The 14,609-nt window shown below is 46.1% G+C and overlaps 1 protein-coding gene across 2 annotated transcripts in view; it reads left to right on the forward strand.

Annotated features, from left to right (window-relative positions):
- RGS22 (regulator of G protein signaling 22) overlaps positions 1-14,609 on the forward strand; it is a 1,652,097-nt gene that overhangs the window by 1,443,891 nt on the left and 193,597 nt on the right. For both annotated transcript variants that reach the window (XM_078686958.1, XM_078686959.1), the window contains exon 20: positions 2,611-2,679. In XM_078686958.1, coding sequence (XP_078543084.1) covers positions 2,611-2,679 — 69 coding nt within the window. The remainder of the gene's footprint in view (positions 1-2,610; positions 2,680-14,609) is intronic.

Consider the following 14,609-nt stretch of genomic DNA (forward strand, 5'->3'; position numbering starts at 1 on the left):
TTCTTATAGATGGTCTAAATTTGTTGCTTGGTGCGGGGAGAAGTCCGTTGACCCTTTAAGGGTTTGTTTGTCCAATATACTTCAATTTGCACTTTCCTTGGCCCAGCAAGGTTTTGCGGTGGCAACTATCAAAGGTTATTTGTCGGCCTTATCGGCTTTCCTTTGTTTGCCTGACCAGCCCTCTTTGTTTAAATCTCCTATTGTTTTATGTTTCATTAAGGGCCGTTCCAATAAATTTCCTCCTACACCTTTTATTGTACCTCAATGAGACTTGAACCTTGTTCTTACGTTCTTGATGGGTTCGCCTTTTGAACCTTTACACTCATGTCCCTTGAGACTTTTGTCTTTTAAGACTATTTTTCTGGTGGCAATTACCTCGGCAAGGAGGGTAAGTGAGCTTCAAGCTCTTAGTTCAAAGCCCCCATTTTTATCCATTCATGCTGAAAGAATGGTTCTCAGGACCAGGGCTGCTTTTCTGCCTAAGGTGGTAACTCCTTTCCATCTGGGGCAGTCCATTACCCTCCCTACCTTTTATCCTCCCCCTCACCCTTCCAAGGAGGAAGAGAGACTTCACCGCTTGGACCCTAAGAGGGCGGTGAGCTTTTACCTGGACAGGACAAGAGAGTTCAGGTTGGATGACCAGCTGTTTGTCGGATTTGCTGGCTTCAGGAAGGGGAAGGCGGTGCACAAGCGCACGCTCTCGAGATGGATTATCCTCTGCATTAAGATCTGCTACTGCTTACTCGGGTAAGGAACCTCCAGAGGGTATAAGAGCTCACTCTACTAGAGCAAAGTCTTCTACATCTGCTTTGTCTAGGGGTGTACCTGTTGAGGATATTTGTAGGGCGGCGACTTGGGCCTCCCTCCACACTTTCGTGAAGCATTACTGCTTGGATACCGAAGTGAGGAGGGAGGGCCACTTTGCACGCGCTGACCTCCAGGATTTTCTAGTGTGGAAGTGTGGACACCCTCCTCCGGGAGTGGGGACTGCTGTGGGACTCTATTCACAAGGTGAGGAATCCACTGGCAGATGTATCTGTCAGAAGAACATGTTACTTACCTTCGGTAACGCTTTTTCTGGTAGATACAGTATCTGCCTGTGGATTCCTCACTGACCCATCCGCCTCCCCGTTGTCCACTCTTCTATACCTGGGTTAATGTAATGTAATGTATATATATTTAATTGTCAAGGAAATGTTTTGTTTCATTTTCTTTCCTTCATTTGCTTCACACTATGTGTGTTATCTTGACATTTATGTACTGTGTATATATCTACTGTCATTGGTCCGTCCGTGTGCCTCGAAGGCACGGAAAAAAGGGCGGAACTGATGTCATCACGCCGGCGTGGGCCTATTATGGTGTCAGTGACGTCAGCGGAGTCGCTCGCAATGCCGTGCCTCTATGACATCGTCCACGTTGGCGTGAAGCTACAAAAAGAATTTCCGAATGTTGCTGACGCAAGGGGATATTCACAAGGTGAGGAATCCACAGGCAGATACTGTATCTACCAGAAAAAGCGTTACCGAAGGTAAGTAACTTGTTCGTTAGGAGTGTCATCGTAAGCCGCCTGGACTACTGTAATGTCTTGCTGCTGGAGTCCCCTAGGTATTTAATATCGCGGCTTCAGTGTATCCAGGCGGCAGCAGCAAAATTGGTCTTAAGAAGACCACGAGGTTCATCAACTTCCCAAGCATTAGCTGAGCTACATTGGCTCCCGGTGAACCAAAGGATACTGTTCAAGTCACGGTGTATTGCCTTCAAGGCACCGCACGGTTCCAGGCCCAAGCCACTTCAGGGTAGATTTGGTAGGTATTGGCCTGTATGCAACTTGCGATCCTCTGCAGCTAGCCTGACAACCATGCTGAGGTTCAAGCGAACCACTATGGGTGGGAGAGCGTTTGGAGTGGCAGCTGCTCGCCTGTGGTACAGCCTCCCTTTGGAACTGAGGCAAACACAGGAGCTGCTGTTGTTTTGGAGGAAAGTTAAGACCTGGTTGTTCCCCAGAGGGTAACCGGCAGTCAGCATTTGCGGATCATTTCAACTTTACTGTGTCTTAGCGCCAGGATGCCCTTGGGGTTGCAGTGCGCTCTATAAATGTGGAATACTATACTACTAAGTGTGAAGTATGTAGGTCATTACTAATGTTTGAAAATACCCACAAAGTTACGACTTTGAGAGAGTTCATCACGTTTGCATCGCCCAATTATGTAACACTCCTATAGGAAAATATTTTTTCTGAACCATTTGTCTCACAAATTCAGTCAAGTTTGCACACAACTTTAGGTCTTTCCATAGTCATATGTGCAATCTCAGCATGGAACTATTCCCAGAACGTTATTTTGTGAATCAGAATCAAGGATGTCCAAGTGGAGGTGCACAGGTAAATTATCCTTAGGTGCGCAAATTGTTAGGGAATGAGGGCCTTAATCATTATTATTTTAACTGCATGTAATCATATTTGTTTTGTAGAGAATAGAACGTAAATATACTACAAGTATCCCACAATAAAATATTGCCAAATTACTAAGGAATCACTTAAAAACTGTACATGGTATATAGGAATCAGTATATATCGGAGTGTGCAAGTCATTTACCTTGTATTGCTTCCAGGATCACATGAAGGATGTTGCTGAAGATGTTATGTTCCAAACGCAAAAGAAGAAGATGGGTGTGTACAAGGTAAGTGTGGTTAAGTTTATCTTTTCTGTTTATTTCCTATTATGGTGTGTCTTATAGACTAAGGTATACTTACTGGGAACTATTTAAAACAGGCAATAAATAACCCAAATTATGGGCAAGTTGTTTGGAAAGCATTAATACAAAAACCTTTTATGGAACCTATAAACAATGCCCACTATATGGTGTGCATTTAGCAAACCCATGTATATGCAGTCTTTTCCATCTGTATTAGTAGGACTATATAAACCATGAAACCTATCCATTCAGCCACTCCCCAGATAGATCACCATTAAGGCATAGGTAATACAGGACTGACAGGAGACAGGTTTCAGAAGCAGGAGCGATATACTTATGGAGCTGACAGAGGATGTCTGGGAAAGGGCGTATTCCTTGCAAAGAGAGTAGTAGAAGCAAGAAGTAGGTATTTGTGGGGATTCATAAGGAGCAATCCTATGAAGCTTGAGTAACATTGAATTCAGGATTTAGTAAAAGACGGTGCAGATTGAGACTGTTTGATCCCTTCTCCAAACTGCAGCAAATGCAACATCAGGAACAAAGATAGAACCAGAACTCTCTTCTGGATAAAAAACAGAAGTACCTTGGAATACACTCCCTCTTTATTGGGAGGAAGCATTCAAAGCGTTTCTGAACAAAAAGCTACTTCATTAACGGCAACAGCCCATACCACTTCTTCCTCTTGGAGGACCTCCCAAATCTTGTCATCTTTCTTCATTGAAGAATCTGGCATGAAGCGTTACTTGAAGTTAGTGATAGGATTCAAATTCTAAAGAATCACCCTCACAATATTTTTACAACATTGGAGACCATTTTACTTAATATCAATGTAAGTTTCACATTGAATGTAAATGCTGTACATATGCAGTGTGCTGATAACTCAACTGTGCCCTCTTCCTTCAGCAAAAAATTGACATCCTCGAAAGTACTCACAGCGGAAAGAATATCCAGTATCATGCGAACCATCCACCTGCTGACCCCTGGCCCCACTACATCTACAAAATGGGAGCTGCTCCTTTCAGCAAAGTCCTCACCCGCATCATGAACACTTCCATCCCTTCCGAGGCATTCCCAGATACCTGGAAACACACAATGGTCAACACATTGCTCAAGAAACACTCAGCAGATCCCGTGTAACGAACTAACTACCCCCTGGTCTCCGTTCTACTTTACCCTGCCAAAGTAACGGAAAAGCCATACATACACAGCTCTCTGCATGCAAGAACACAACCTGAATTGGATCTGTTCCTTCTTCACAGAAAAGACACAAAGAATCAACCTAGCACCCTACACATCGAAGTCCAAGAAAAACATCAGTGGAGTACCCAAAGGATCACCCTGCAGCCCAACGCTGTTCAACATCTACATCAACATACTCTCTCACACAGATGGCACCCAGCTCAGACTCTCCCTATCGGACCCCACAACAAAAAACAACTTTGCCACATGGATGACCGCCATAACCTCTTGGATGAAAACAAACTGCCTCAAACGCAAGACGGGCAAAACTGAAGTAGGGTTCTTCAGAAAAAAAAGTCCCCCTGGACTCCACCTGGTGTGGCCTACTAACCTCGAACCCTCACCCACTCCCACCACCAAAGCAAGAAATCTGAGAATCATTCTACACAATCACCTCAACATGACAGCTCAAATACATGCAGTGACCTCCACCTGCTACCACATCTTCAAGATGCTATGACGTATCTACAAATGGCTTCTGGAGAGCACCAGGAGAACAGTCACTCAGGCCTTGATCATCAGCAGACTCGAATCCGGCAACACACTCTACGCAGGATTTCCTAAGAAGCTACTAAAACGGCTCCATGCCATCCAGAAAGACTCATACTCAACCTCCTTCACCGTACACACATCACCCCCACACCCTCAGGAAACTGCAGTGGCTTCCAATCCAAAACCCACCCAATTCAAACTGCTCACACACACATACAAAGCACTATAGAAAAATAGCTCTGCACCTGAACAACTGCTTACACTTCTACCCATTTCCCAGACACCTCCGCTGAGCTGAACTCTCACTAGCAAGCTACCCCACTTCCAAAAAGACACAGCCAGAGGCCATGTCTTCTCATCTCTCTCCCAAAGCATGGAACAACGTACCTCACCACTGTGAGAAGTTGGCCTGATATATGATGCTCACTAGTTCTAGTGATCACCTTGTATCAGTCCAAACAACCCTTATGGTGATTGGTTGTAAGTCACCCTTATAGACCAGCTATCCTAATGGTAGCATGGACAAAGCAGTCTTAGGCTAAACTCTCTTGGCATGTGAAGCCAGCTGTTTTACCACAATATAATCCCTTGAATACCAGATGAAAGGACACCACACAGGTTGTTATGAAAATAAACAGTATATTTATTAATAACAACACCTCTGAACTCTTTATGAGGTCAGAGGGCTAAGCACATGACAATCTCTTACGAAAAATACGACAAGTTGCACAAAATTACAATGGTGCCCTAGGGGCACGACAAACCATATACTAAGTAAGTGGAATGTGAAAGTCGATAATAGGAATGGAGCTGTCCAGAAGCTGTAGTATCGATGGGACCACGCTACACTAACTTCAGGTAAGTAATAGGAGGCCCACGGAACGCGTGTGCAGAGTGTGAACTCACACACGAGATGCGTAACAACGTCTATGGACAGTATGGTTCAAGAAAAAGGTGAGAACGGACAATCCTGACTAGGTAGGACAACAACGACTGTGGAATTGGACACTAGGACAGTTAGACTACCCTTGAGCACCGAAATGCTCTCGTTACCTCACCCACGGGCTGCGGGTGCATAGGTGCCAAAGTGTGTCGGGTTCTCGCGTTGAAGTCAATGGAGCCTGAAAGAAAAGATGCTGCAGGCGACCAGGAGGAAGATGTCTGGTGCGATCCAAGGGTGGATCGGTGAAGAAGAGGACCTGAAAACAGAGGGGACAGTGTTCAAAGTCACTAGCCAGTGACCGGTGTGGAACCAGGAAGGAACCAGGTGCTGTCGTCGCGATCAGGTGAAGAGTGGACGCCTGACTCTGCAGCCACGTGGACCAGGAGGTGTCTTCGACGACCAGGGTGGAGGCACGAGCTGTCCCACGCAGGCTCACGCTGTCGGCGATGTCGGATCCGGGATTGGAGTCAACAGGCCTTGGCAAAGGCAACCCACACGGTGAAGGGAAAAGACTTCTGGTGCGGACTAGGAGAGTCCGGGGTGCCCCTCTTTTGGCAGGGAGCAAGGGCCAGTCTGGAGCAACCAGACCAGCAGCAAAGATTCAAAGGTTCGTCGTCTAGGAGGCCACTAGCCAGACGGCAAGTGACCAGACAACGCGTCGAGCAGCAAACAAGCAGAAGGGCCCCACGCAGATCTCGTGGATGCTGGAGGGCTGATCTTCGGTGCAGGGGCTGATCGGGGCTGGGGCTTCTCAATCCTCAAAGCACTTGGTCGAGTTTACCTCGGGAGTCGTGCTGGAAGCGAAGTGCAGGTTCGTTCAAGATGGCCGGTCCCACGTGTCTCGTCGCACCCACGGGTCTCAGCTTTGCTGCAGATGTGAGTTGAGGTCGGAGAGGTCTGGGAATCAGGGTCTCGTCGGGCTCTGAAGTCTGGATCTTCGAGGGAAGACAACAAAGTGAAGCCGCTGGACGCTTGATGGTGCCTGCAGTTGCAGGGTGGACACTCCTTGCCCACAAGGGAGATTCTTCAGTCTTCTGTGGAGCAGAACGTCGAAGGCCAGAGTTTCTTCTTGTTGAATAGTTCAGGATAATCTAATTTGGAATGGGACCAGCTCCTACCTTTATTCTCCTAAAGGGGGCTGCACTACTGACTAGGTCCCTCCCCTGGGTGGGACCAGGAAGGGGGGTGGTTACACCCCCTATCCTTTGTCCGGTCTCCCGCCAGAGCTGGGGCAGGGATGCCCCAGCAACTGGTTTGAACCGGTGTATGCACAGGGCACCTTGTGTGCCCCAGGCATGTCTCATTCCTTTCATGCCTCCCTACCTCAATACACAAAATCCTGTCTGGGGTGGTGCTAGCACCTCCCAAGGCAGGAAACCCTTTGTCCAAGCCATCCTTGCTGGAAGGACTCCCAGCAGCAGGCGGTCAGACTTGTGTCTGTGGTGGCAGCATCCATTTTGTGATGCTGAGGCTCGAGTTAACTTTAACCAGGGTTCACAGTTACATCCATGTCGTGTCCCTCTAGAAGGGTGGAATGCTACCCCCGTCGCCAGAATTGGCGAGGGGGTAGTATTCCAAATCGTATGACACCTTACTCGACATGTTTTGATAATGTTATACCAGAGTTAGCATTTAACCGCGAGGTTGATAATGCACTTAAGAGTATATGGTATAGCGTTATCATGGAACAGCTATTAGGACTTGGTTCCGCAAGCTGCAAACAGGCTCAGCTCATGCCAGAGCACCATCTCACATAATTCCAAGCATTCTGCCTTCAGGATTGATAAGACCTTCCATAGGAGTGACTGATAGGAATATATGTGTCCATTTTAGGGTTAGATATAGGTATACTATATATACAGCAAAGGGTGTTTATACCACCTTGCCCCACCTGTCATGCAGCCAGTTGTGTCAGATTTAGATGGCCAGCCAGGGGTGGCATAATACATGCTTCAGCCCCTGGTAGGCCCTGGGTACACCTAGGCCCTGGGTACAGGGACTGATAAGGTGGCCCAGTACCAATTGGTAAATGCACCTAAAGTACATGGTTGTCAATTTAGAGAGAGAACAGCTAGGCTGTGGGTCTGATTAGCAGGCCCACAGCCAGGGAAAGTCGTAAACCAGTGAAGCAAAAAGCAAAAATCTGGGGTGACCATAGGATTGCAGACCCCACTCTCCTACAACCACATCATAGCCTCCTCTTCACTTCTCAAGTTCCCCAAGAGGCTGAACCCCTGGCTCTTTGACTAACCACTCCTGGTGTCGGCCTCCCTCGTAAGCTCCTTGATTAGCGTGCCATACAAATAACTATAACATACCATAACATACTGTAAGATCTTATTTGGGGGGGACAAATGGCAGACCTGGGCTACTTGACCACTCCGTATGGTGACTGAGGTAGTTGCCACTAGTGCCTTGGTGTCCATCCTACTATGCCTCAGCTAATTGGCTCAAGAACACCCTTTCCACACTTTACCTGCAGGGTAGCTAGGGCGAGCAGTCGAATAACAAATGGAACAACGTATTGTACAGCCAGTGCTTCTCTCCCGAATAAAAGAAAGTAATTTAATCACACAGCATCTCGTAATACTACACAGCACATTTAGGGAACTGCGACGCAGGTTGAAATCGTGTTTGTGATCTTGAGGCGCTACACCTTTCGGTTCCCTGTCCCTGTTCAGCAGTTCCCCATTGTCTTTAATCCCTGACGTCTAATCTGGCATAGGGCAGAGGTTAGGCACAAGGCTTATTGGCGCCCAACAGGTCAGTTCATTTTTCACTTCTTGTGGTTATTGATAAAAATGTATTTATGCTACAGACCATGGTCTGCTACTCAGTCTCTCACACAGGTCTCAAACCCTACCTGTATCTGGGAGTTTCAAATGGGGTAGGTGCAGGAAGGATAAGTTGCAGCAGCCTCTCAGCTGTTGGGGTTGGATCGGTTGCCTCGCTTGGAATTTGCTTGGAATAGAAGACATGGAGGATTTCATTATGGCAGCTCCCTGCAGCAGCTCTCATCTCCAACAGTTGCAGTCTCTCTAATCTGGGTGCAGAAGGGCTGCTGTTCAGCAGGTGCAATTTATGGGCTAACCTTGCAGATGACTTTGGCTGTTGAGTTGAGGTCTCTGGGCTGACCAGTGTGCTCATTTTAGTGTTAACACAGCGCTTGGCCTCTAACATCGGCGGCAGCACCTATCTCTCTATTACAAAGGACTGACTATTACACTTAGGACTGAATTTTTCAGAAGGTTTGATGCGGTTTACAAGCGGAACCATTTAGGGAGACTGGATGATCCTTGCACACACAGGCCACTTCTGACTGTGCTCCCTTGCAGTTGCTCGGTCTCTTTCGCTAGTCCCTATGTCAGTAATATGCTTGACATCTCCTCCTCAATAGTTTCTCCTCTTGCATGGAATAGGTAGAATCCTTCACTCTCTTAGGAGGCAGGCAGGCTTCTAGGCTCTAAGCAAACCCTCAGCTCCTCCGCTAATAGAAAATTAAGACTTCAGGTGATGTACCTACACCTCTGATCACACAACAGTACTACGAGTACTCTGCAGGGGGCTCCTTTCATTGGTCATGAAGAACAGAAGTATATGAAGAAGAGAAAATGTGGTGTTTTCCTTCCCACTTTTATATACCTTTTCCATACCAGGATGTGGATCACCTGTCCAGTGTGCAGACCTGGTTTGAGGTGGTTCTCTTTCAAATGTAATAATCTAGGTGTTCCTGAGACACAGCCTGAGTGAAAGATGATGACTCTTACAGCAGATAGCAGTGATATCGGCTCAAAGCAGGAGCATTCAAAGCAAAGGAACAATGACCAAAGGGCCCACCTCGTCTAGACATGTCCTCACCTTGAACTATAGAAACTGAAGTCCCATTCCTCGCGCCTACCATCTACCAAATGGCAGTGCTCAGGAAGAAGTGGTCAGCAGCCCTTTGCTTGTCATCAGCATACATTCTGTTAATTCTACTGAGCTTGAAATATTTGGATTTTTTTCAGGACAAAAAACAAACTCTAGTAAGTGCATAATATTTCCACTGGGAGGCTTAATGGATGTGTTACTGGAGAATGTCTTGGAGTTGGGCCTATGCTGAGAAAGGGAGATACCCGGGGAATCATGGTCGCTCACAACCTGGACAAACATTACATATACAACATGGGCAGGGTGATTCAAGGGCTAAGTTATTTGGTTCACTTTTGGAATAGTCTTCCACCACGGGTAGAATTTCCATAGCTAAATTGGTGTTTCTTCCTTGCTGCTTGTGTACAGCATAAAGCTCCACATGACCCATCTCAACCTTCATATTTGAGGAACTGTCTCAAGGTATCCCCAGCATGGACTGGAAAGAGTAGTAGAGTTGCCTAAGTTGGATCAGGAGGTCAGAATAGTTTGTTTACCGGACTTAGAACCATATTATATTACAGCTCGTCTACGGCATGCTGCAAAATGGTGTTCAGGCGAACAGACTGTTGAGTGGATCCCTCAAGGGGAGTCTCTGTTAGAGCTACTGGAGAGGGGAGGGAACTTTCTGTTTTGATACCCTTATATTGTAAGGCAGATAAGACGAGCCTGGTAAACTGCAGTTAAGAGAATCCTCTGGAGAAGAGCGTGGTAAACTGCAGTTAAGAGAATCCTCCGGAGAACCCAGTTCTCAAGGGACTTGGATATGTGGGTCCTACAACCTTATCACCTGAGACTATTGGATGGATGAGGGATACCTCACCCTGGGAAATCTGTACCCCGGGGAAACATTTATTTCCTTTTCTGAGGCATTGGAAACCCTGTGGCGTTCGACCTGAACAATTTCTACAGTTCACCTTATTTGCCAGAATAGCAAGAGATCTGGAGAGATTTCCCAAATGTGCTCAATTGCATGCACATTCTCAAGTCAATACTAGTGGGAGACGAAAATCAGGAAGAGGGCTACTTCTCTAGGGTCCCACTGAAAACACGTGAGAAAAAGGCCTGAGAGAGTGAGCCTTAGGTCAGGAATCTCACATAAGGTTGTTAAAAAAGATGGAGAGGGCTGCGGAAAACTTAGTGGCCTGGATAGATATGATACACGCATTGGGGGACTCTTCCGGCACTAAGTTGCCAACTACTTCGTCGGCCTTGGAGAGAGAGGCTGTGTCTTAAAATGATATTATTTTTGTACTCAGTGATCAATAATATTATTCAGCACCACTCACATTCACAGCCATTTGACATTTAGACAGGAGGATCATAATCAGTGTTTGCTCACATGATACATGTACAGCTGTCTAAATTAGAATGCAAATGTATCCCAAAATACAGTGCAACATCGTTATACTTAATTCTTTCTTTGTTCATGCATTAAAATAAAAAATTAAAGAAGTTAAATCAGCAGCCATTTGCTAACAAGTCCTCAATAAATGTATAAGGGGAGCCCTGACTCCATTCTGCTTCACTTTAGTGCCTAGCCACAGTAAAACAGTATGTACACTTCCACTATCTGTGTAAGCTGCATCCACCCACCATCTTGTGCCATGCTAAACCAGAGGCATCTAAAATGAATCCCAACTGTCCCAGTATTCAGACTCTCATCACACACAGCCCTAGCACCATACTTTTGTCACACACTCGCTGCACGTCCACTCACTTGAAATACATATGGAATGTAGGTGCATGGAACAGCGGAACTTGTCATAGGAGCGGTCAGTAGTCCACATTCTCCTTGACATGGAGAAAAAGGTCTAGTCATAGTAGTGATTCAGAAAACATGGTACACTGCCATCACTCCTATATGTAACTCAACCAGGGCATGGACACCTGCTATGAGTGATGCTGGTGCGCCTCTCAAGGTCACAGAATTGTTCTGGATATCACAGTTCCAGGAACAGGTTTAGGCCTCTGCCACAGGCTAGATTAGAATGATGTTAGGGCCAAACTAAAGGTAAGGATACCAGTTTCGCAAGGAGTTGGGCACTCAGGGCAGGGGTACATGCTTTTTTACCATGCAGGGCACATTCTGGTACCAACATATACCAAAACTAAAATAATTCACAGGTTGATTAGTCCTGCAGTGCGTGTGGCCTGAAACAAAAGATGCTGACAACTGTTAACTAGGCATTGCAAAGGTATTTTAAAGAAAAAAATATATATAGCTGTCAGCTCTGGGATTGTGATGGGATCAAAAACACTCACATCGCCCACCGAAGGGAATGAATACACACCCCAACAAACCACATTGACCCGCATGCTTCACACCTTACAACCACCAAGGAGCCCACCTGGGGGCACTAGAACTTTAAATCAGACCGGAAGCAAACTGTGGTTGCGTCTATGGGGTTTTGCGATGTCTGCTGTCCTCTGATGAAGGTCTGGGAAGACCGAAATATATAAGGAAACACGCCGTGAAAATAAAGTTTTTAACCACCACAATGAGGGCGGCTCAAACATGTTATTCCCTCAGAGCAAAACTGTGAATATATTTTAGGCTTGGTCCTGCCTAGAGCCACACCGCTGAAGAAGAGCGCCATTATCCTGCCCGCAAGCGGACCGCACCAGAAACTGCGCAAGCTTTTAGGGCAGTGGGCTGCCACCAAGGACTGGACCTTGGCTCGTTCCCCAGCTACATGAAAGGCTGTCAGCTCGGGGATTGTGATGGGATCAAAAACGCTCACATCGCCCACCGACGGGAATGAATACACACCCCAAGGAACCACATTGACCAATATGCTTCACACCTTACAACCACCAAGGAGCCCCCCTGGGGGTACTAGAACTTTAAATCAGACCGGAAGCAAACTGTGGTTGCGTCTATGGGGTTCTGCGATGTCGGCTGTCCTCTGATGAAGGTCTGGGAAGACCGAAAGATATAAGAAAACACGCCGTGAAAATAAAGTTTTTAACCACCTCAATGAGTGCGGCTCAAACTTGTTGTTCCCTCGGAGCAAAACTGTGAATATATTTTACGCTTGGTCCTGCCTAGAGCCGTACCGCCGAAGAAGAGAGCCATTATCCTGCCCGCAACCGGACCGCACCAGTAACTGCGCAAGCTTTTAGGCAGTGGGCTGCCACCAAGAACTGGACCATGGCTCGTTGCCCAGCTACATGAAAGGCTGTCAGCTCGGGATTGTGATGGGATCAAAAACGCTCACATCGCCCACTGAAGGGAATGAATACACACCCCAACGAACCACATTGACCAGCATGCTTCACACCTTACAACCACCAAGGAGCCCACTTGGGGGCACTAGAACTTTAAATCAGACCGGAAGCAAACTGTGGTTGCGTCGATGGGGTTCTGCGATGTCGGCTGTCCTCTGATGAAGGTCTGGGAAGACCGAAATATATAAGGAAACACACCGTGAAAATAAAGCTTTTAACCACCACAATGAGTGCGGCTCAAACTTGTTGTTCCCTCGGAGCAAAACTGTGAATATATATATATATATCTCGATCCTGTCCAGATGGCTGCCTCGTCTTAAATCACGCGCCGCCGCCAGCAAACAGGACACAGACCCAAAATCCGTGCTTCAGTTTTTTATTTCCCCAAAGTCAAAGACGCGTTTCGCGGCTTCTCGCCGCTTGTTCACTCGACAAATAATCAGAATTTGGGAAGCATTTTTAAAGTGGCTGTCCTCTGATGAAGGTCTGGGAAGACCGAAATATATAAGGAAACACAATAAAGCTTTTAACCACCACAATGAGTGCGGCTCAGACTTGTTGTTCCCTCGGAGCAAAACTGTATGTATGTATATATATATATATATATATATATATATATATATATATATATATATATGACGAAAAAGACCACTCTGCTACAAGCAATCCAAGGACACAGCGGGGATTTCTGATGTGAACCCTTTATTCACGAAATGTGGTTTGGCATAATGCATTTCGGCCGCTTCAGCCTTCCTCAGATGCCCCTTAGCCACTAGTCTGCACCTTCGCCTTCCTGCGCTCTTTATGCGGCACTCCCAGTCGTGGGAGATCAGCTGTTCCTGCTTAAATCCTGGCAGCTGCGGTCCGTTGTCAAACTACAGCCCCCAGCATGCAACACGTTGGTAAGTTCATGTGCAGGAAAAATTAATGAAAACTCTAAGTGAGCGCCGTTAATGCCTAGTACAGGAAGGACCAAGTGGTGGCAGGTGCAGTCCATTAATTATAGTGTTAGGCATTCCCTTGAGTCCCCAACGTCCAAAGCCACAAATACAAAACAAACCGGGCCGTGGAAAAAGCTGCAGTGAGCCGTATCCCCCGTGAAGTCACAGTCTACCGTACCGGTTGGCAGCAGCCTCTGGCATGGCTCGCTCTCGTGGCGGTCCTGGGATAATCAATACCTTGATTGCTGTGAAGTTCGGTGCCAGGAAACTCCCAGGACTCCTGGATGGACGGGTCCTTATACATATACATATATATATATATATATATATATATATATATATATATATATATATATATATATATATATATATATATATATATAAATATATAAATATTCACAGACGAACTCCACACTACCTCCGGCAAGCAGTCCAGCAACACCGGCGAAGAAGGAGACGGACCACAGGCTCAGGTACGAAAATGTATTTCCACAACAGAAACAGCTACGAATTTCGGGCTACAAGAGCCCTTGTTCACACTATGTATATATATATATATATATATATTTATATTTCAGTCAGTTTCCTAATGTCGCACCTTCATGTTGTTTTCTTCATGTGACTTCTGAAATGAGGATGAACTAAATTCACCACCATCATGAAACAATTGTAGATCTCTCCTCTTCATTTCTGAAGAGCTTGGCTCTGAAGCCGAAATGCTGCCATCTCTAAATGTATACGTTACTTGGAGGGATTCTGTGATATGACCATAATGATTTGTAAAAACATTATCAGTACCTGCTTCTAAATAGGAAATGAAAGCCTTACCAACTTGGTAAACAACAATTCACAGGAGAAACCTCTGATACCATTGCAGATCAGAATGGAAAAGTAGGAGTCTTTGAGCTGCAACGTTGACTTCCAGTCTAACAAAAGCAAGGTCCCATGTATTCCTCAGTTGTAGAATGTCTAGATTCAATCCATAAGTCAAGTTCCTCAAAGTCCCCACAGGGATCCTGGAATTCCACAAGATAAGGTCAAGGGTATTACTAATAAAATGAGGAGAATACTTAAGAAAAAAAGAAAGTATACCAAGAAAGAAGGGAGCAACAAAAAAGAGTCTGCAACTATAGAAAGCTGCTGGCATAAGGGACTCTGAC

The sequence above is a fragment of the Lissotriton helveticus genome, chromosome 4_1 (genome assembly GCF_964261635.1).
Source record: "Lissotriton helveticus chromosome 4_1, aLisHel1.1, whole genome shotgun sequence".
In the NCBI taxonomy this organism is placed as follows: Eukaryota; Metazoa; Chordata; class Amphibia; order Caudata; family Salamandridae; genus Lissotriton; species Lissotriton helveticus.